Here is a 24,027-nt window from a genome sequence, read left to right as displayed (position 1 = left end):
TGGGCATTGAAGGTACAGATCAGGTGCTTTCCAGGCCCTGTGCATCACTCTTATGGGAGAAGCTGCATTTGTGAGCCTAGTACATGTCATGCGCCCTCAAAGTGTTGATGGACCACAACTTCCATTGGCCTCAGCCAGCATGGCTGATGGTCAGGGATAATGTGAGTTGTAATCAAGCAATTTCTGGAGAGTGCCATATTGACCACTGCTTTATATATACACAGAGATTGCATATTTTGGGGGATTGTCTTATTTTTGACTCTTTGAAGAACCCATCTTTATTTCAGTCCACCTCCAGATTATGAAAATGGAAATTGTAGCTTAATCTCTCGTAAAGACACCACTGTTGGCTGGTAATGAAGGGACCTGTCTCTGGTGGCCTGCTGTTCCATAACTCTCTGTTAGGAGGTTTCTCAGAAACTCTCAAGCAAGGTTCTTAACCTTTGTGCCTCTTACAGTTAATGGCTAGGAGAAATTCAGCAAATGCATTCTCTCCCCAACTCACCCCCATCAGATTTAGCAGTGATGCAAGTTCGTCCTGTGGAATGACTGCCTGCCATGCAGTTGCTCTGAAAACAGGAACTTCCTTTAAGAGCAAAGTATTTAAGGGCTAGTTTGCTGTTGCAAAACTCATTAAAAAGCAGAATAAAATAGCCAGTGTGCCCCCATCAAGCCCCATAAGAAAGAGGGGGAGGATTTTTTAAAAGCCTTTGTTCTGATTGGATGCCACCACCTATTAATAGGAAGAAAACCCCATTTGGTACCATGGGTCTCAGTAGTGGTTCTTAAATGTTTGTTTGAACTTCCAACTCACTTTAGCACTCCAGCATTATTTAACACCCAAATTAATTGTGCAGCTACACTGCTTATATCTTGCATATCTGCTCACTCTTACCCTATGATTCTGCTTCTTTTTCAGAAGATGCTGTTTAAGAAGAATTGTGGCACAAAGACAAGAATCATCAAAATTCGGGTAAGTGGCTATTGCTTGATAGTTCTCATTTTTGTCTTCTTCCTCCTGGGGTTGGGCAATGAAGTTTCCTGGCTTGTGGGATGGTAATATAGCAATGAACCTTCGTCTTGCATTCATTCTGATTTCCTTGCAGCATGCTTACACGTCTTTCACTTAACTCACACTTTTCATTATATTTCCATGACACTTGCCAAACTGCAAAAAGTCTTGTGTATTTTAAAGTGGATTTGTTGTGCTCGGGTGATGGGGGCCATTCAATCCACTTCAGTTGTGCAAACCTAAAGTCCTGGCAGGCAGCTGAATCACTCCCACAAAACACTGGCAGGCTGGAGACATCCAAAATGTTGTGCTCTCCTCGGGTCCACTTCTGGAATAGCAGAAAACTTGATCTTCAATCTGTTGCAGTTGCCTCAGAAGAACTTTCATGGTTTTTTCTCCAGAAAGGGGTTGTGTCGAGGGTGAAGACTGGGTGAGGACTGCAGGCAGAGACGGAAACTAGACACTCCTGAACTTGAGCATCAGGGAGTTCATCTGTATATTCTGAGCCATGTGCAGGAATCCTGAAGTTTCTGATGCATGAATCACCATTGCCAGCCTTTCCCTGTCCAAAAGAATTATGTGTGAGATTGGGAGAAGGGACCTGAGTTAAGGGCCTTAATGTACCTCCATGGAAGAAAGGGCTTGCATGTACTTTCATATAATTTGGTTGCTTTCTTCTATCCACATCTATTAATCCTTTGGGGCCAACTACGCCCAATGCACTGCATCTAGTAGTTATGAACCATGGAGGACCGCCAACAGAGACTTCCCCCAAGTCCTAAGTGATTAGGCTGGGATATTAGGGATTAGGCAGTCTTTAAAATATTCTGGACCCATGTTGTTAAAGTCCTTGTAAATACAAGAACCTTTTACAATTTACAATACAAGAACTTTCAAACTGGCCCGGTAGTGTATGGGCAGCCACTGCAAGCATTTGAGCCCCAGAGCAATGTGCTGGTGATAGGCTGGCCCTATCAACACTGTAACTGCAGTATTTTGCACCAAGTGGAGCTTCCAAATGAGGTGCAAAGGTAGCCCCACATAGATCACATTGCGTTGTGGTCACAAGTGCATGAATCACCACCGACAGGCTATCCCTGTCCAAGAATGGACATAGTTGGCACCCTAGCTCTAGCTGATAAAACACACTGCTAGCTATTGAGACTAGTGACAAAGAGGGAAATAATGACTATAATTTTAAATGGAAGCGCAACACCTCTCATCATAGGTAGGAAGAAGACTGTAACAAGGTGATCTGTGTGCCTGCTCAGTTTGTTCTGCTGACGCCTGACTGGCAACTTCCATGGCCCCAGCTGTCCCTTATTGTGGCTTTTTGCCTTTAACCCATACTTGGCTTTGACAGCCCTTCAAATGGAAGAACATGTGGCCACTCTATTACTATTATTGCCAGTTGGGAATAACATCTGAATATCCTTAGATGGTGGTTTGCATTAATCACAGCATTAGTGCTAATCATTTCATCGTTGGATGCATGCTTAATATGTAGATATGTGGTGTATACAATCAGTTACGCATTAGTTGTGCCCATTAGGAAGAACTGAAATAGATGATTATCACTTCATTCAGTAATAAGGATAATTGGTCGTTGGTAGAGTATCTGATTCACATGCAGAGAAGGCCTCACATTCAATCCCTGACATCTCTAGGCTGGGCTAGGAATGTCCCCATTCTGAAACTTTGGAGAGCTGCTGACATCCAATGTGGACAATACTGAACTAGATGGACAAATCATCTGAACTGGTACCATGCAGCTTCCATTTCAGCCAAGCCACACTCACCTAGCTCAACTGAAATGGGGTTTGCAGCCCATTGGTCAGCTGATTGACAGTGCCTCCAAAGCTCTGTGCACTGATCAGCAGGTCTTAGGAAGCTCCATTTTTAGCACTCTGCGAGTGCTGATTGGCCTATTGTTGGTGCCTCGTGGGCTGTGCTTTTACCCGCAGAGTCTGACATAGAACCAAGCAGGCAAAAGAGGGTCACCTGGTGCTATTCTGATGTCAGGTGATTGGTAGGTGGGAGACCTTGCCCACCTGACATGCTTGGCCTTCGAGGGGTGGGGGAGATAACTGTCTGTCCCCCCACCTGAACCAGTTCCTCACCCCTGTGGTAGAAGGAGGGATTTAATTCCAAAAATGGAGAGGAGGGGGTGGCAAGTGCCGGGTGGACATGTGGATGCTAGGGTGAGTTAGAGAGGGAAGTTGGGAAGCTAATACACATTTCTTCAAGGCAGTGTGGATACCTGCGTGAGAGCAGGTAAGAAGGAAAGAAGAGAATAGCTGAGGAGCAGATAATTACTTAAAGTCCTTCACTGAAGCACAAAAGTGTCGTTAAAAAAAATAAGTACTAGATTGGGTTGGTCATGATGGCAAGAATATTTTCTGCAGCCCCTTCCACTTAACTAAAACAATAATTTGTTATAGAGGTAGCATTTTTGTGGCCAGCAATGCCACAGCAGAGCTGTGTTCTTGGAATGCTTCTTTCATCACATAATATCCTCCTATTGTGATAAGGGCGGGGAAGCGAGAGCTAAGATGTACTTTCCCAAGAGGAAGAGCATGGATGTTTGAAATGTGCTGGGAATCGATTTGGCAATAGATTATTTCCTGCACCTGGTGATTTTTGCTTCTTTTATCTTCTCAGTGTGTGGTACAGCCCTCCTTAAATTTTGTAAGCATTCTTCTTAGTAATTGACTCGCTTTTGAGAAAAGTTAACTTAAAATCCCATTAGCTACTTTGCAAAACATTCCCCTGATTTTGCTGAGTTCTCCAGGCAAAAGATTTTAGCTGGGTAATTTTTCATGGAGTTCTAGCCAGCATGTACCTCCTGTTTATTGTGGGGAGTGGCGGTGGGCATCCCTTTCACAAATGGCACCAGAAAATAATTTCACAGAAATAAGGAAGTTGATTGATATGACCTAACTCTCCAAGACAAATAAACAGGAAGTTTGTGGCTCATTTATGTAAATCTCATCTCTAAACAGCTTGTGGGCATAATCTGAGAGATCATAAAGCTGTAAAGTGGCTGATAACCACTAAGCAAACTAAAACAGTATAACTTAGTACACGATCTTTGGCAGTTTTAAAGGATCCTCTGAGAGGAAGTGATTATTATTTCTTTAAGAAACTTTCCAGTGCAGAATTCTAAATGGCCAACAGTTTAACAACAAAATAGCATTTCGTCTTTTTTATCTCTTGTTTAAAAACAACAGAGGTCCCTTTTCCAGCCCCTTGTTGCAGACACCAAGAACTGCAAATTATAATGTTGATCCCACTTGATTTTTCCAAACTGAAGCATGTGTTTCATTGTTCTTTTTCCCCTGTAAGAAATAAAGTCCTTCCACACAGCAAAATATTACTCTGGTTTTGTGATCCCTTTGATCATACATATCTGATAGGTAAGTTTTTTTGCTACTTTACCAACTCTTCTGGTGTGGTGCTATATTCAAAGAAATCAATCATATGCTTTATGTTTTAGATGTTTCACATAACACCTTTCTACCTCTTGACATTCTAACCAAATATATATAGGTCTCTTTCCACACCCTTTCCAAAAAATTAGTGAGACTTTTTCTGCATGCAAAAGGGTATAGTACCATCTATGTAACATTTTCATAGTATTATTTTATCCAGAATGTATGCCAGTACAAATTCATTGGCTTCACTACCCACATGTGGGAGAAAAAATAGTGTAGCAAGATGGGAGCTCTAGCCTTGTGCAGGAGGAAGGGAGAACAGGTGATGCCATTTTGAGTAATCCATAAAATTCCAGGTTTGATCTGAAATAGCAAAGTTATTGGAAATGACCAAATGGATAAGGCAAGAGATGAGGAGGCTTGAAAGCAAGAACGAGAAGGATGCAAAATAGGAAGAGAAGCGCCATCTCCTTGATGGATTTCCTGAAAATAAGCCTAATCTCTGGTGAGAGTTGATGTAGATTATTGCAACTCATTTCATCTTCTGTGGATCCTGTTTTGTAGACCTGCACTCACTTTCAAGCTCTTCATTCTCACAGAATAGCAATCTGTTTCCTGCGGTTCCATGGGTTGCCTTTGCAAATGATAGTTCTTCTGCACCAGTTCTAAGCTCTTTCCGTTCGGAATAGAGAGCAACTTTAACTAAGCATGGAATCCTTAGTCCTCCAAACAAGCCAACTGGCTAAGTTAGATATGAGGCAGAAACTTCATGTACAAGAGCTGAAATGCTCTTGCTAACAGAGCCATCAGTATCAGATAATGCTCCATGGAAGGGGCAAATATTTGGGTGTCCTTCTTTGCTCTTCCGAGTTTGAGGCTTATTTCTTCGTGGCTTATTTCTCCAGCAAGGTGGTAATTAGACTTTGATCATTTCATTACGTGGGTGGAGGGTGGGAGTTGAATCTTGCCTTTTATTTTAATTTTGGCATTATCTGTCAGCCCAGAGGCTTTTTGAAATTTGTCCCATTTGGGGCCTTGTTAACAATTAAATTAAATGTAGGAATAGAGTAAAAAAGTTAAGGTCATGCTGCTGTAGGAGTGGAAGCAGGAGATGTAGGCCAAATCAATGGCTCTCATTCATATATATGAATTTTTTGGGGGTCCCCCTCCCCAAAGACTGGGTTGCAGGGAGGTTACAGTTTTCCACACCATAGTCTGTCAACAGATCTCTTATATTTGCCTATCTTTCTGATGAGTGTGGGAACCTGGATCTCCTTTTCATTAATTCTTCTGCTGTACATTGTGCCCATGATTCTCATCCTTGGCCTCTGCCAGGGAAGTGATTTATCCAGAGGCAAGGGCCTAGTGTCGGCATGTGTAGTCCCTGTGCCAACAGCCTTGGTTAGAGAAAGATGATAAAGATGCACTTTGTTCTTTTCAGTTTTGATTCTTTCTACATGCATAATATTGCCTGTGTTGGGTTTGTTAGCTGTGAGCAACTGCAGTGCCTGGAGCCTAATGCAAATTGCAGGGTGTATACAGGGTGCTTGCATATATTCTCTCCCACCCACCCCCCTGCACATTTACTCCATAAGGCAGCCATTCATACCGTGTATTGCAGATCCCGAGGCTAGCATCTGATTTGCATTAGACATAAAGGCTATAAAGTCTTACAAGCACATGTACCAGCAGTACCCGTTCAAAGCGACATGTGCCTGTGTTGGCAGAGTACTGGTGTTCCAAAGATGCCGTAGCTTAGATGCAGAGGGCACATGCTGATGGTCTGTATTTCAGCTCTCCAGGATCTTTTCCAGCCCTAACTGGAGATTAAGGGAGACAAACTACTGATCAAGGTCATTCTGATGACTGGCAGATTATCTCCAGCATTTCAACAGAAGTATTTCCCAGCCCTGCTTGGAGGTTCCAGGGATGGAAATGGGGATGATTTGCATGTGTTCTGCCACCGAGCGACAACTCTTCCATTGCTGCCACTCCCTACAGATGGTTCAGAGCCAGATGGCTTGACTTGTTGTAAGGCAGCTTCCTATGTTCCTATGCTCTATATCCAAGGCAGCTCCATCTGGTACACCGGCTGAGAGCCTACCTGCCTGTGCATTATCTCGCCAGGGTGGTACATGCCCTAGTTATCTCCTGCTTGGACTATTGCAGTGCACTCTGTGTGGATCTACATTTGAAAGTGGCTTGGAAACTACAACTAATCCAGAATGTGGCAGCTAGATTGGTGACTGGGAGTGGCTGCTGGGACTATTAACAGCCTTCTTAAAAGAACTACATTGGCTCCCAGAATGAATCAAAGTGTTGGTGCTGACCTTTAAAACTCTAAATGGCTTTGGCCCTGTACACCTGAAGGGGTGTCTTCAGCCCAAGACACGGAGATCCAGCTCCAAGGTCCTTCTGGTGGTTCCCTCATTGCAAGAGGTAAGGTTACCGGGAACCAGGCCAAGGGCCTTCTCGGTAGTGGCGCCCGCCCTGTGGAATGCCCTCCCAGCAAATGTCAAAGAGATAAACAACTATGTGATTTTTAAAAGACATCTGAAGGCAGTCCTGTTCAGGGGAATTTTTTTTAGAGTTTGATGTTGTATTGTGTTTTTACTAAAAAAAAATTGTTGGGAGAAAGGAAGACAGAGAGAAAGACTGCAGCCCCAGTTGCATATGCAGCAAGTCTTTGAAGGGGAGTTGATCAATTAAAAGCACAATAAACTTAGGAACAAGGGACGCAGGTGGCGCTGTGGGTTAAACCACAGAGCCTAGGGCTTGCCGATCAGAAGGTCGGCGGTTCAAATCCCCGCGATGGGGTGAGCTCCTGTTGCTCGGTCCCTGCTCCTGCCAACCTAGCAGTTCGAAAGCACATCAAAGTGCAAGTAGATAAATAGGTACCGCTCCGGCGGGAAGGTAAACGGCGTTTCCGTGCACTGCTCTGGTTCGCCAGAAGCAGCTTAGTCATGCTGGCCACATGACCCGGAAGCTGTACGCCGGCTCCCTCGGTCAATAAAGCGAGATGAGCACTGCAACCCCAGAGTCGGTCACGACTGGACCTAATGGTTTGGGGTCCCTTTACCTTTTTAAGCTTAGGAACATTGAATGGTGCTTTATGCTATTGGTCCATCTACCTCAGTACTGTCTCCTCTGACTGGCAGTGGCTTTCCAAGATTTCAGGCAGGCGTCTCTCCCAGTATTACTTGAAGATGCTGGGGTTTGAACCCAGGGCCTTCTGCACACAAAGCTTATGCCCTGCCACTGAGCTATGGCTCTTCCATATTGTTGTGCGTTCTACCAGTGCGGCAGTACCAAGAGCTTGCTTTTTGAGAGCTCTATAAAGACTGGCCAGATGGAGAGACAAAATAAGCAAGGTCAGTGCTGTAGGGATGGTGTAGCCTATTTTCAGGAGCAATGTCCCCATTCCCCAAGTAAGGAAAAATCAGAAAGTGAATAGGCCACAGCCCTTCCGATTTCCATGCAAGTCAATGCATGAAAAATGGTTTAGCAACAACCAGAGTAATTCATGACTAAATTACTTTTTAGAACGGTGTTCTTCACCTATACCGCTATGCTCTGTAGATAAGTAAACAGTTTTTATTGCATGTAAGCCTTCAAATGCTCAGCACATGGGGTTTATTTAGCTGGAACATGTAAAAAATGGTCTTTTGGAAAGCTTCTTTTACATCATAGGACAGTGGAAGTGCTTTATTAATGCAAGCACCATGCCCAAAAAAGAGGGCTTTAGGGGTTGAAATGAGACTATCATGAGTTGGCGTCAGTGAGAACCCAGATCTGGCTAATTTCCTACTATGCCTGGTTATGTGCAACTGAGCATAATGCTTCTCTTTGAAGAGCTTTTCAAAGAAGCTTGAACATTGTCTAGTTGCCCCTTTGTACAGTTGCCAGTGGCCACCTGACAACTTTGTAAACACACTTGTGCTTCTCTCCCCCCCCCACCCCCTTATAGCGAGGACACTGGTATGTTTACTTGACCTTTTCAGATGGCGCCACCCCCTAGCAACATTGCAGAAATACAAAGGGGGAGTTGAGCAGCAATTTGTTCTCTGCTTATGGCATTGGCTTCAACAATTTTCTAAAGGTGGCAGCAGGAGGAAAAGACACTGGGGTGTCAAACCCAAGAACAGAAAGACCTTGGGATGCTAAACTCTAGGATGAGCCAGAAGAGTTGGGTTGTAGCTTAAATATGCGTGCCAATGTTTAGAAAGTGTTCAGATAAGCAATAAGTTGAAGGGCCACGATATCAGCAGGTATGCAGATTGCCCACAGGAAAGGGAGGCAAAGCACTCTGTGTAACACTGAACAAGTCCAGCTGTGCAGTTTAGGGATGGAATAACTTTCGGCTTACTAGACCTACTTTATACCTTCCCATTCCTCAGGCAAGCTCAGGGTGGAAGTTAAAACAAATAACATTCTAAAGGAACATTAACGACAGTCCAGTAAAAGTAGTCACAAGATGCTAAAACAGCTATGGCAGAAGTTGTGTTGAGTACCAATCAATGGATTGGGGGTTTCAGATACAGAAAAGTACTTAAAACGTAATTGCCTTGGCAGCATTTTCTCAATTTGTACAGTATTGGTTTTTTGTTAATTTTTTGACTAGATGATGATGATGATGATTATTTAAAAAGATCAACTAAAGTGTTTCTGAAGTTAGCAGTCTATATATTTTGATTGTTTTAGTACTTATAAAAACTACACCATCTTAAGAACATTCCTTCTTGCATTTGCGAGGATCGTCTCATCTCAGTGCTTGCCACTACACATGTGTCCATCATCTGAAAGCAATGCTTTCTTTCAAACTATTTCCTCATGCACATGAGTTTCAAGAAATTGAATCTGCTTAAAATTAACTGATCTTAAACGGGTCGATTATAAATGGACAAGTACGTACATCAAGAGTAGTCATCACTTGTCAACGCTCCCAGAACTGAAGGTGATAAGGCATTCAAAGTCACAGCATAAAAGCTCCCTCCTAATGACTCCCATTTATGCCATTTCCTGCAGGCTTTCATCTCATCCAGTTCTAGCTGCCTCACCTCAAAGAGGATAGTATAGAATTGGAAAAGGTTCAGAAAAGGGCAACTGAGATGATCGAGGAGGTGGAATGACTCCCCTGTGTAGAAAGGTGCCAGCATTTGGGACTTTTTAGAATAGAGAAAAACCAAGTAAGAGGTGACATGATAGCAGATTATAAAATTAAGCATGGCATGGAGAAAATGGGAGAGAGAGAAGTCTCCCGCCTCATAACACTAGAATTTGTGGACGTTCAAAGAAGCTGATGGTTGGAAGATTCGGGACAGTTGAAAGAAAATACTTTTTCATGGACTGTATCTTTAAACAATGGAATTCAGTCCCCCGGTGAGCAGTGATCGCCACCAACCTAGATGGCTTTAACAGAGGATTAGACAAATTCACAGAGGAGAGGGCTGTCAGTGGCTACTAGCCATCATGGCTACTGTCGTCGTCCCGTTTTTGAGTAAGCAGGGGCTAGGAGCCTCTGTGGAACACTGGCCTGAGAGCAGAATCCACATCCGAAATCAAGTCCATTCTGAGGGTTGGGCAGGCAACAATCAGCATAGTCAGACAATCCAGAGGTCAGGGAATCCGGATGATCACAGAGCCCAAGGGTCCAGTGGGAGAGCAGGACGCAGCAAGGTTGGGCCAGGAACCACAGGCATTGTTTCCAGCAGCTGACGACTGCTGAGAGCTCTGTTTAAGAAGGCCAGAGCAGCTGGTTGTCTTCTCTGTGTCCTTGAAGGCTGATCAGCTGCAGGTGGTATCAGTTCGCCTTCTCCAGGCTGCTGTTCAGCAGGCAAAGCTGACCCATGACAGCAGTAATGTTCCTGAATACCAGCTGCTGGAAGCCACAGGAGAGGAGTGTGTAGTTCTGCTTGAATTCTGCTTTCAGGTTTCCTGCAGGCGTCTGGTTGGCCAATGTGAGAACAGGATGCTGGACTAAATGGGCCATTGGTCCGATCCAGCAGGCTTTTCTTGCGGGCTTATATTGCACATCCAGGACAAACCTACTGAGCTGATGCTCAAAGTGTTCAAGTTTTACCTTATCTTGTGCATAGGGAGCCCATGTGGTCCTACAGAGGTTACTGGACATGCCAGCTGTGGGCAGATGGGAATTCAGAGCCTACAACAGGGTTTCCCAAACTTGGGTTGGCAGCTGTTTTTGGACTACAATTCCCATCATCCCTGACCACTAGCTAGGGATGATGGGAGTTGTACTCTAAAAGCAGCTGGAGACCTAAGTTTGGGAAACCCTGGTCTTCAATATCAGAATGAGCACAGGTTCCTTATCCCTGCCATACCATGTTTTTCTTCTGTTTCACCAATAGTTTCACTGTTTTGTTTTATTATTATTTTTAACTAGCCAGGTATTTGAAGGCACCTGCTTCAGTTTTGAAAAATAAATTAAGAGGAAACTTGGTTTAAGTTTATCAGTGATAAGTGCAGAGGTGCAAATGACAGAGAGAAGCAACAAAGAGGCTGTAAAGGAGTTTGACTTTTGTTTTAATAAGAAGCTGAGATTCTCTGTATTCCAGTCTAAGAAAACCTTAGCATGGCCACATAATGGCACCCAACTCTTTAGATACTACAGAAGATATTCTGGACCAGCAATGGCTGTTGTTGACATTGTCATTAAAAGAAAGGGAATTGGTCCAATCTTTGTGGAAATTGCAAAAATGCTTTGAGTATTGCTTCACTAACACACTCAATGTGATGAAGAAATGTTAAGAGTTGTATGTGCAACTGATCCGTTCTCTACGGCTGCAGTCTTGCATAGACTTAATGTGGAGCACAATCTTATTCATTCGTGTTACCTTGGAAATAAGTCCTGAGTTAAATGGGACTTTCACATAAGACAATGCCCACTTGATAATGACCAACTTGTGGTTTTGATTTTAATAGTCACAGTGAGAATAGTATTTGCAAGACATTGGGGGAAAGGCAGCTAAACCCTCTAAAAACTGAATGGGCTACCAAAGGTCTGGGAGGTACTACAAGCGGTGGACTTGACAGCATACAAAACTTTCCAAATGTGGTTATGAAAGGCTGAATAAAAAAATGGGACACTTTGTACAGAGACGCCTTAATAGGGAAGAACTTGAGCAGGGAGAAAATTGGCATTGTTTTACTTTCTTTTTGAACTTTAAAAGTAGTATGTATATGTAAATAAACAGCTGTTAGTTTTGTACGGCGTTGCTTTGAAATACTGGCTTTCTAAAAAAAAAACTGGTTGCTGCTTACTTTGTGCTCCTTCACAGTTTGGCATTCCTAGCTCCTTGTTCCCTTCTGCATCTAGCACAAATCCCTGGTTCTTACATTTAAAGCCTATAGTCTTGCTCCTTGTTTTCTTATTTATACATTCATTCTTCCAACTCCTATTTCATTAATAATAATTTTATTGTACCTGTTGCAAGTGCTGCAGCAGGCATCATTTGGTTTGTAATTTAAGGATTAATTCTACTAGTTTCAAAGTTCTGCTAGCCTAGGGGGTGACAGGTGGATGTGTTGCTTAGCAACCAGAGTGGCATGCTGCTTGCTGAGGTAGCACATGCCCTCATTGGCTGTGTGGTTCTGAGGGAGTCTTTCCTCTGTACATTTGATTGAATGTCTCCCTGCTATATACAAGGCCTAAAGTAAGAAAGACAAAACCTCCCTGTTCCTCAAATTATATACCGCTCAGTATAGTGTTTATCATGATTTCTTTTCTCTGTGGACTCTGTCTGTGTTATGCAAGTGGTTTTGCTAACAGGGCCTTCAGCGGGTATGGCACTTTGCAGTATGAGAGGACAGGTCTCTGTTAAGAGGGCTTGCAGTGTAATCACAAAGAAGATAAAACAGGAAGGGAAAGGAAGAGTAAGCTGGAGAATAATAATGTCAATAATGAGAGCATGAGGGCTAGGGGAGCTAGGATGCTATGCTACCCAAATGATTCCACTTTTTCATCTTCATTGGTCACTGAGCCTAGAATTTCTTTCTAAAACACTTGCCTGGGGCCACAGCCCTTCTCTTCAAAACCACACACCACAATGCCTGTTTGTGTACTTGGTTGTGGTTGTAGTTGACAGACAAAAATGCAGGGTTGCACCCCCCCTCTGGGAGTGGGGGTGGTAGCAAAGTAAAACACAAACTGGGAGAGCAGGCTAGTTCCTTACAAAACAACACAAAACGGAGTAAAATAGTGCCTGTGCATTTTGCTATATATGTCAGGGTCAACAAATGATTGAAACCTACTCTTAAAAATAAATAAATTGAAATCTGGGAATCTGTGGATTCCTGCCTCGCATAGGTTCTCTCCATTTTTCATCTTATTTGGGATACCCTTTGAAATCCTCTGGGTATTGTGGTGTGTTAAAACAGGTGGCCATGTTTTGAAGACTGGAGAGACATGGTAACATTCAACGTGATGCCCTTGGTGAAGTGATAATTGGCAAAAACAAATAAATAAATAGTTGAAACTGTAGAGGCCTGATAAGTGGCTATCATCGCAGGCCAACTTCTGCTGAAGGCTCTCCTTTGCTTTTGCCATCCCTTTTTACCACAGTATTTATTTATTTATTGCCAAATTAGATTTCCTGCTTGTTTCCCATTATCGGGACCCCATGAGAGCTTCCAGACCTTATTCTGCCTTACGTCTTGGAGTTTTGAGTAGTTAACAAGTGTCATCCTTCCCTCGCCTGTCAGCTACGTTGTCTACCTGCAACTTAACCCCCCCCCCACATACTAACAAAAAAAGCACAAAACCCCCACATCCAGCTGCTGCATGTTCACTGATCCTGATTGGTTGGCATTTCAAAATGGAGGGCAGTGCCAGCCTCTTTGTCCATTTCCATCTCTCTCTCTCTCTCTCTCTCTCTCTCTCTCTCTCTGTACTGGCAGGCAGCTTCATTGCTCAGAAGAGGGACAAATCTGTCTGATTAATTCTGCCCCTTTAGCTCTGAATAAAGGTTGCTATGTTACCCTCCCACTCTGAGGCCTGCCAGTGCATACAACCATCCATAATGCCACAGCAGGCAGCTGGTGAGTGCTCTCGAAATGTGCCTCTCCTGCTGTGTTCTTGCTGTTCGCCAAGGTTACAGGGTGTGTGCATGGGGGTGTTGGGCATGACTTTGGGGGGCAAAGCTATGGATAGTCAGACATTGCAGCGCTAGGATTTTCCTTCATAAAAACGCCAACTTGGGAGGATCTCTCTCAAAGCGGGTTTCATATCGGAATCCTTATAATGAAAAGCTGCTGCTTGACCATGCACAGTCGTGGAAAAGAGCAGGCCGGATGCCCACTGCCACCCTCGCTGATATCGCTAGTTTCTGAAAGCCGGGACCTGTGAGCCTCCAGATAATCTCTCACCATTGGCTGTGCTAGCTGGGGCTGCCAGGAGAATGGGTGATACTGCTTTGGAATGCAGAATGGGATGATTATGATTAAAAAAGATAAGCAGAACAAAAGAAGACCTGTCACAAGTGAAAAGACAATAGGGAAGTAGCTGAGCCAAAAACGTTATCTTTGTAGTGCTAGATTTTTGCTTGCAGGGAGGTTTCTACGTGGAGGAGCGCTCCAAAAATGACACCCCACTCCATGCTACGTGAAGTGCTCTATTCATTTAACCATCTCCTTCTGCTGTATGTGCAAACCTATAGTGATTCTAAAGCTGGAGGAAGATTTCCATGCGTCCATCAACTTACAGGTCAAATTCCCCTGTCAATCAGGATTCCAAGACATTTACAGTGGTACCTCGGGTTACATACGCTTCAGGTTACATACGCTTCAGGTTACAGACTCCACTAACCAGGAAATAGTGCTTCAGGTTAAGAACTTTGCTTCAGGATGAGAACAGAAATCGTGCTCTGTCGGCGCGGCGGCAGCAGGAGGCCCCATTAGCTAAAGTGGTGCTTCAGGTTAAGAACAGTTTCAGGTTAAGTACGGACCTCCAGAACGAATTAAGTACTTAACCCGAGGTACCACTGTACTACTATGCTTTCAAGTCAGCTAAATTTTTGCAGTCTCTGATAAATCAGGTTTAGTGTAGTTGTAGATTCATGTTTGGTTGCCAATACTGGAAGCAAACATGAGATGTGATTCACTGGGCCGAGGGCTCCAGACGCCAGACTCAGCTACATTAGTCAAAAAAACCAGCATTTTGAATGTGTTATAAACATACAACAGCAGATGGCACTGTAGAGCACAAAACGTTTCTATGCAATTTTGCATAGTGTTTTTTTTCCTTTCGTTGTAACAATTTAATTTATGACTGATTTCTAGCATTTCCCCCCTGTGTTTAGATCTATCCACCCACCCACTGGCTATTGTGTCAGTGAATGCTAGGATAACCTTTTGTCAGACTGAATGATGATAGCTGGAGTTGTTATCATTTGAATTTGGTGTTTGGTCAGAGCTTTTTCAGAGCAGCTGAAGCAAGGCATTCTGCATATAGAGCTTGTTGGACCACAAGACCTTGTTGGACTACAGTTCCCATGACTATTGTCCCTAGTAGGCTGAGGCTGATGGGAGTTGGAGTCCCACATTTGAAGGGCCTCAGCTTCCCTATCCCTGATTGGGTGTTTGGTAGTGTTTAATCATCAGTGATCTTTGCCAATTGAATTCTACAGGTGAAAAAGTCCATTGTGGCTGTGCAATCTTCAGTCATAGCTCTCTGACAATGCTAACCTCAGAGGCCTAAACGTTAGTTAGATGGACCAAGAAGTGTGCAGAGTCACATTCAGTATTATTCCATTTCTGCCCTCCCGGTACAGAAATGGGAACATCTTGAATTGGAAATATTTTGGATTGCAAAGCCAGTACTGCTGATTTAAATTCATGGCACCTGTTCAGAGAAGTTTCCTGACGCTTTCACTGTTTAACCCCTGAGGCACCTGGGGTCATACTTCCTCAAATTTCAGAGATATTAATAATTTTAACTACTGGCTGCTGTCACAGTAGAGAAGGATTCAAAAGGCTGGTCACTTGAATCTCTTTCTGAGTCCACATAACTGCAAAAGAGGAAAAACTTTTATTGTTTTTTCAAGCATTGCAGAACTACCTGTCCAACTGGAACTTAGAATAACAGCACCTTTATATGTATGGGCAGATGAATCACATAGAACCTGGGGTAACTTATGCAATGGATTTCAGATATTGTCGGACTCCAGCTACCATCCGCCAATGATGTTTGGCAACATCACATTGGTTATGCCTGGTGGGGAGAGAAATGTTCATTACAACCTTCTATATCTAAGGTTGGTCAGCCTGTCCCATCAGACTGGGTTATTATACAGCTTCCCAAATTTTAATTATAGTTGATTATTTGCAAATGTTTGTACAGCCCTAGTAGAGATGAATGGTACAAGAGGAACACTCTCCCACTGGATGTTATTGAATGCTGTAGTACAGGATGAAGGTAATACTTACAACATCTTTCAACCATCTTGCGATTACCAGTTTTCGGTGGCTGCAGCTGGTAACTAAAGTGGGGCCCTACAATTTTTTTATTTTTTTACTGCAACTCCCATCAGCCCAAGCCATCATAGCTAAAGGACAGGAATGATGGGAATTGTAGTTCATAACATTTGAAGGGCGCCATGTTAGCTACCCCTGTGCTACAGAGAAATAGACTAATTCCTAGACTCTGTTTAATAGTTCCCACTGGATTGCATTGCTTTAAAACTTAGACTGAGTTTTAGTTAACAGGGAAAGGGGGAGGAAATGCAGCACATCTTTGACTCTTAGAGCAAGAACAGGTTATTTCCACCCCCACAAGTTCTAACAGAGACAAACAGAGACTGTTACTGTTTAATCAATATATTCAATTTATTTGTTTCGTTGTACATATTTTTTAAAAATACCCAAGTGGTGCACAAAAAGAGAAAGTGAGTCATAGTGTAAATCATAAAACAAAGCCAATAAGTATTAAAAGCTGCAGAAATAAAATGGGCCAAGTTGGGAAGACTTGAGGGGAGGGACAAAAAGTTTTCAACAAACAAAAATTTTACAATGTTGGGGCTGACTTCTCTTGTGGTGACCAGAATTCCAGAGACCTATGCCACAACACTAAAAGCATGTGTGCTCAAGTCACTGTGTGCTTTACTGCAATTGCGCCACCTTCTGGTGCAGTTTCACAAACAACCCCTTTTACTTCAGATTTAATATCCACTGAAAAAGTCTTAATCTGCAGCTATAAACTCCAAGGATTTACTCCCTTGAATCTGTACATTATCTTTACATGCACCAGCTTGAAGGTTACAGATTTCAGAGACCACTTGGAAGAGGATCAGTGAAGAAAAATACAGCAAAATGCCTCAACTATCCACACAGACCTGCAGGAAACGCTTTAGAAATTGCTTTAATTGTTATACAAACCTCATTATGTTACATAGAATTCACAAACAGCATAACCTGAAAATGCTGCATAGTGTGTAGACATACGGGCCCTTTTTCATACCTAGTGTGAGTGCTCAACAGCATGAGATTATTGGGATTTCAGATTTTATATAAATGTGGTAAAGATCCAAAGTTTACTCATTGCATCTCATTGAGCAGGATAATTTTATGAACTCTGGCAAGGACCCTCTTCTCTGCTTGTTTCACGCACCAAAATATATGGGAAGAAATGAAAATACCATTAACCAGGTTGCTGAAGATACATTGAGAAAGTACATGTTTGTCCTTTCCCCCCTTTGATATGGGGAGCATGGAAGATAGAAAGATGGTTGCTTTGCCCAACTTCGCACATCAACTCTGTCCTGGCAATTTGTTTTATGCATTATCAAAAAGGAATGGATAAAATAGCTATATTGGATCTATAGGTGATGCTGCAGTAGGAGTAGCTAATGTGGTGCCTTCCTGTTGTTATGGACTACAATTCCCATCATCCCTGGCCATTGGCCATGATGTCTGGAGCTAATGGGAGTTGTAGTCCAAACTATCTGCCATCCCTGAGCTAGAGAAGGCATCAAAACCATATAAATGCATGGCTTTGGGCTAAACCCCTGTTTTTTTCAAAATTGGTGTTGAAAAAAACCAATTTTTTCAAAATTGGTGTATTGTTCATCAATGTATAGGTAAGTATACCTAGACATTGCTTCTTACATATATTTTTACTCATCCCTATAGATGTTACCTATTTGATATTGCTTATTAATGTAGTCTGTACAAGTGAAAAAATAAAATATGATATGGGTCTCATGTAATGTAAGTCATTTTCAAAATGGACCAGCTGAAGTAATTTGAGTCCCCTTGGTCTACTCTGAGAATGACTCACATTGGATATTAACCAATATTCTTTCCTTAAAGGTCCCCCCAAAAGTGTATGCAACAAAATCTGGACTCATAACTCTTAACTCAATGCCCATGCAGAAATCTGTATGTTTAGATCAGTGAGGCAGAATACAGCAGTGCTGTCAGAAGGCTGAATCTTTGTCTTCCATTGAACCAAGGGCATCTCCTGTTTCCTATGTTAAGAACCAGGGAATGAACCAGATAATCTAATGGACCCTTTCCCCTGCTGACAAAGGGATTTGACCCTATTGGCAGGGTCAGCAACAGAGAAGACCTTTCTGTCTGTGACCTTTTCACTGTTTGATTGTAAGTCAGAATCCATTAGGGAAGATGCATGGATCAAAGACTGGGGTTCCGGATACAGTGACCACCTCTTGACAGACATGGCCATGAAGTGTCAGAGGTCACTTTGGGATAAAAGACCTGCTAGCTGGTGCTACGGAAAAGGAAAGGAAAATCCCAATGCTTAGCAAAAGGGCCGTCTCTTCAAGTTGGTTGAGTAAACGCTAGCATTTAAGAACACTGGTGTGTGGAAGGGAGAGAGGGAAGCAAGCAAGCAAGCAGGAAAAGAAACAGCAGGGTGTCTAGAGTCAACATCACGGCACCAACATTATGGGATACGTGTTTCCTGTTGCCTTCCCCCCCCCCTCCATCTTGGAATCCTTATAAGAATCTGTTGCAGGAGAGTGGCTGTGAGCAACATCATGGGAAATGTGTTTCTAGGACCAAGGTGAAACTCAAGCGCTCTTGCTATTTTTGCTGTTGCCAGGAAAGGTGATGATGTTGCATTTATAGTACAGTGGTACCTTGGGTTACATACACTTAAGGTTACATACGCTTCAGGTTACAGACTCTGCTAACCCAGAAATAGTGCTTCAGGTTAAGAACTTTGCTTCAGGATGAGAACAGAAATCGTGCTCTGGTGGCACGGCAGCAGTAGGAGGCCCCATTAGCTAAAGTGGTGCTTCAGGTTAAGAACAGTTTCAGGTTAAGTACGGACCTCCGGAACGAATCAAGTACTTAACCAGAGGTACCACTGTACTGAAATGTTGTTTTCTGTATGCTGCTGTATTTGCTTTTATGTTGTTGTTTTATCACGTTATTATGGGATCGTTCTTGTGACTGATTTGAAGATGTATTTCTTTTTTTCTTCATTGTAAGCTGCTCTAAGCACGATCCTTTTTGTGGAAAGGCAGCATACAATTAAGATGAGGATGAAGCTGTGCCTTGCTGTATCCCCTGCATAGCTCTACGTGTTGTCTTCACTTCCCTTTTCATTTATTTATTTTCCAATTTCCATTTTAAAATATGTATAACCCACCTTTTCTTGGCAGAGCTCATGCCAGCTAATGGCAACACATTTATTTGTTTATTTGGTTATTTAGTTTCGTAAGATTTCTTGCCCGCCTTTCACCACAAAAATAAAATATGCAGTTATAAAACAAACGAAACAGTTACAACCAAAACACTAGTGCAGTGACCAGCGCTGCTTCTCTAGAAAAATAGGTGCCGGAACTCACCATGAACGCCTCCCTTGTTCTCTTAAGATGGAGGTTCTGGAACTGAGTTCTGGTAAGTTCTGGCTGAAAAAAAAGCCTTGGTAGAAACAATGGAAAACAATGACTTATATTGAAAACAGTGCAAACATTTAAGACCCACTCCACATATAAGAACAGTTTAAAATAATTTCAGTACAGATGCAGACTGGGATGAAGATCTCCACTTAAAAGGCTTGTTGGAAGAAGAAGGTCTCTGGTAGGCTCTGAAAAAAACAGTGAAGATTATGCCTAGATAATATGTGGCAGAAGGGAATCTAAGGAGGGTCAGTGCCTTCTTGGTGGTGGCATTCAGCTATGGAACTCCTTGCAACAGGAAATACAGCTAAACCCCTGTCTATGCCTATAGACATTTTGTTTAAAGCACCTTTGTTTAGATGTATTTTTCAGTGGTGCTGCCTGAGTATCAGCCAGTTTTATGGCTGGTGTTCAGCACTTCCCTGCTTTTTCATTTTTACTCTTTTATGATTGCTGCTTCGCTGGTTTTCTTTTGTATTATGAAGGGGGAGGGCCACCTTGATTCTTCTGTGCTTGTTTAAATAAATAGGGTGCTCACTGCCAGCTTCCCTTGTGCACACTAGTCTCACGTGCTCTGATACCTGTCCTTCTCACCTTTATCCTTTCCATGCAGCACATCCATGGGAGCCGACCACCACCTCACTTTGTGTACGACCCCTCGGCCTTCGCCTTCCGATCCCTGAGCACCTTGAAGCCTCTGAGCCCGATAGCTCCAGTTGAAGAACCATCATGTGCCTACTGAAGGAGATAATGCCAAACACTCAGGAATCCTCATTCCAACCAACTTCCCAGCAGGGACTGGGTGTGGGAGGGCATGTTTTTGTGTTTTGTTTTGCAATAACCACCAAGATTGTTGGTAACAGGAGATGGGTGGCTTTTCTCTTGCCTCTTTTTCATGCCGTCGTAACTTCTGAAGATTTGCAGAAAGGGAATGTCTGTGCATTGAGCAAGCTCAGCTCATAAGCCATAGTACAATTATCAAGGTGGTGTCTGATAACGCAGAAAGCTGTTTTTCTTACAATTAAAAGTTGGCATCTTGCCCTAATGAATGAGCAGTGATCCATGTGGTGGAATGTGAAGAATAAGCAGGGTTCTATCATTTCCCTCCCCAAATCTAATGGGAGTTGTTCTCTGTAGCCCAGTGAACCTTGCCAAGAATTAGAATGCTCTCTTGTCTCATCAACTAAAGGTCAAGGTGGATCTGGCTTAGCTGCCCCTGGAGGGTGGACCAGATCTTCCTTGTGCAACCACATTACAAGGCTGGAACAAGAAGCACATTGAGGTTGTGCAGCCCCAGGGTCACCTTGAGACATGGCACAAACACACACTTCTAGAGTACGTCCAAAAGAATTTTCTCATCTGCTGAGTTCACTAACGTCGCATGTTCTTGACCTGTGCAGTCTAGAATATGCCATGGAGCCCCAGGATGTTCTGTGTCTGGGCAGATGTTAGCCAGAAGGTACTCAGGAAAGAAGATAGGGCTGGAAGAGGCACAATTTCCTCTCAGTTTGGCTAGAAAACCCCTTATTGAGCCATGAGAGAATCACTTCCTTGGGCGCCGTCCCCATCTGGCTGGGGAATATGTATGAAAACCAGAAGTGCATGGTTGGGTTCCCAACCATGTGCCTGGCTCCATCCATGTGATCACTGCTCACATCCTGCAGCTGCATGGGTTAGCACTGCAGGGGATAGAATAATGTGTGCTTGGGTTGCCTTTGATTTATATTCACTGCACTAGTTGAGATATAATAGGCACTGGGAGCAAACATCGGCTCTCAGCCGGCTGTTCAGTTGACTCTTTGTAGATCTGAGTGAGGGAGAAAGAGGAAGACAAAATATATTTTACTAACAGCATCTTTATGGGGGCCGGAATGCTGCTTTAACATGACGGCAGCCCCCTCTGCTCCACATTGATTATCTTTCTTCTTGCTTGTCTGCATTGACGTAAGAGGGGCTGGTTTTTGGTGCTGTTAAATGGCCCAGATTTTACAGCAGGGATGGGGAACCTATGATTCTCCAGGTGATGTTGGACTGCCACCAGTCCCAGCCAGCCTGGCTAATGGTTAGGAGTGATGCGAGTTGTAGTCCAGCCAAATCTGGAGGGCCCACAGAATTTGCTGCCTCTATTTACAGGGTCCCCTTCAAACCAGAAGAAATCTACAAGTGTCTCTTGGGCCTACACTGTTTTCTCTAGTTCTGTGATTTCAAAGATGTGTATTCAGACATCAGTCTTATCGGTGTACTATAATAATATGGTGTACAATCGAGCACCCGCTTCTGATGTGTAATCACCATTTTTAATTTTGAAAAAATATATATGCAAAACAATATTTGGGAAATGTGAGTCTGCCCTAGCATGAACAACTTCTCTGAAACTTGGGGAGGAATTAAGTGCCGTGCTGTTCTGATCATTCCATCAGTGCAAGCTCTTCTGCTTGCCAGACAAAATTACCCCCTTCACCGCATACACTGTTCTAGGGGGTTCTCTTCCTAACCCCCCAGAGCAGATTTGGGGGAGATGCGGAGGAGGCGGGGGGGAGCCCCATTGCACTGCCTTTGTACTAGCTCCTGCTAGCATGCTGGGTTAATTGAATCTGGGCCTTAGATCTTAATCTTGGCCATAGAACATATTCTGTATAGAAAAAGCCAACCTCAGTTGCTCATGTTCCCTATGGAATCCCAAGTCCAGAATCTTTCCAAGAGTACGAGTTGACTCTGCTGCCTTAAGTCCTCCCTGCACATAGGTGGCAGTGGATGGAATGTTTGTGATAATGGAGTCAATGCTTTGGGTTTTTGGTTTGTTTTTTTTACTGCCCCATCCCATGAAAGAAAAATTTGGTGGTGCGCACAGCCTTCTTTTCACCAGCATCAATGAAATAAAAAGCAGGCTGCTTTTTGTCCGCTGGCTTGCTCTGATAAGAACAAAATCAACGAGGAATGAAATAAGGCAGGTCTTTTTTTGAAACATTTCCAGTTAAAAGAGGGGAAATTTGCTTCCTTGTCTTTTATTGCTATTTTTGCAGGCTCTATGGTCAACAATGCATGGTGGGATTTGTAATCTTTATGGGCTTTAGCCTCCCTATATGACAAGGGCAAATGTAACCTAGCTTGCCGTTTCTGCAAGTTAGGTTTGGCCTACAAACAGCCAGCATGAATCATGGTCAGGAAAGGTTTGGGGTGCTACTTCCCCTGCCTAGAGCCAACTGCTTGTCCCACAGACACTACAGAGTGCTCCCCCCCCCCTTGCTAAACAGGATGACTCTTTCTGATTGGCCCAGAATATGCCGTCCCAGATGATGCTCCAGGATGAAGGAATGGAGGGGAGACGAACCTCTGTTAATGTTGCCTTTCTTTAGTACTTTTGTAACATTTCTCTCTCTGTGGTTTTTCAATCAGAACAATAAAGTTACATTTTAACTGCTGCTATATTCACTGCTGGTTTTCTTGTCTCTGAGTTCCGAGGACATGAAAAGCAGGGTTTTAGTTTACTATTTCAAAATAGACAGGGCCCCCGGGACTCCCATGTTTTAAATATTCCTCATCCCACAACAAGGGAACCCGAGCAGCTTGACTGGAATCAGTCACGCAAGTTCAGGGAAGTTGCACAGGCTTGACCTTTGCAGTTTTTGCTGTAATAAAAGAAAAGGCTGCTTTTGCCACGTTTTGCTGGTCAGCCTTGATGAGCAACAATTCTGCCCCGCCCCCAGAGGGAGTCATCAACCCTATACGCAACAGCAGATTTGGTATTTCCACAGTGTTGTGAGGTCAGTGTGAGCAACTAGGTTACACATCTCGCATGCACGAAACAAGAGCCTGAAATGACTGTGTGTGTGTGTGTGTGTGTGCGCGCGCGCAAATGACTGGACACTGCCCTGCAGTGAAGAATTTTGGGGGTGTGTGTGCAAGGACTGGTTCACACAGCACTGAGAATGTGACTCCCTGCAGCTGATACTTAGAAAAGATTAGCCATCTGCCAACAGTTTGCTGTTGAAAGTTAGAAGAGACATTGCTGTGAGAATAGAATTATGATCTATAGGCCAGGGTGGCAACCTGGGCTGTACTCCCTTGGTGAGAGGACAGGAATTGGAGATCATGTACCAGAGTTGAGCAGAAGTGACTCTGAGGGTGGGCGTGGCCAAAACCAAAAGTTGGGTGGGCCACTCCTCTTCTCTCTTTCCCTCTCCCCCCTTCATCATCCACCCCCAGATCCAACCATTCATACTCAAGAGACAATTATCCATCCTGTTCACACAGAAGCAGTCTGAGGCATGAGAAGTTTGGCCTGGAGTTGATCAGTCCTTGGCTACCCGGTAGCTGCAAGCCTCAATTGTGAAATTTGGTGAACATCTTTGAACAATTATGAAAGCTCTTCATATACATATATTACTCCCTTTTTCAGGAGAATAGTGCTATCAGTGTTAGCCAGGTCCTTTGTGTCCGGAAGTAGTGCATGCCATCAGCGAGAATTGCACCCATGATCACCTGTACCCATGATCTGTATCTGAGCGCCAAACTATATATTACAGAAGGCATAAGGAAGTTATAGCCCTCTAAATGTTATTGGTCTTCAGTTCCCATCAGCCCCAGCCAGCATGGCTAATGGTCAGGATCTGGGATAATTGGAGTTGTCATCCAGCATCGTTGGAGAGCACCAGATTCCTAATTTTCCCGTCCACCACAAGGATCCCACCAAAAATCCCCC

At 43.5% G+C, this 24,027-nt stretch overlaps 1 protein-coding gene across 7 annotated transcripts in view; it reads left to right on the top strand.

The window, feature by feature from the left end:
- Window positions 1–22,751, top strand: part of LOC310758390 (uncharacterized protein) — a 65,885-nt gene extending 43,134 nt beyond the window's left edge. For 6 of the 7 annotated variants that reach the window (XM_083604628.1, XM_083604626.1, XM_083604625.1 and 3 more), the window contains 2 exons: window positions 920–973; window positions 19,939–22,751. In XM_083604628.1, coding sequence (XP_083460754.1) covers window positions 920–973; window positions 19,939–20,067 — 183 coding nt within the window. In that variant the 3' untranslated portion in view covers window positions 20,068–22,751. The remainder of the gene's footprint in view (window positions 1–919; window positions 974–19,938) is intronic. The other variant, XM_083604623.1, reaches the window with a different exon arrangement.
- Window positions 22,752–24,027: the final 1,276 nt, after the last annotated feature.

Source organism: Podarcis filfolensis (assembly GCF_964270895.1).
Source record: "Podarcis filfolensis genome assembly, chromosome: 3".
Taxonomy (NCBI): Eukaryota; Metazoa; Chordata; class Lepidosauria; order Squamata; family Lacertidae; genus Podarcis; species Podarcis filfolensis.
The sequence above is the reverse complement of the archived record's forward strand: the minus strand, read 5'-3'. Positions and strand labels throughout refer to the sequence as shown.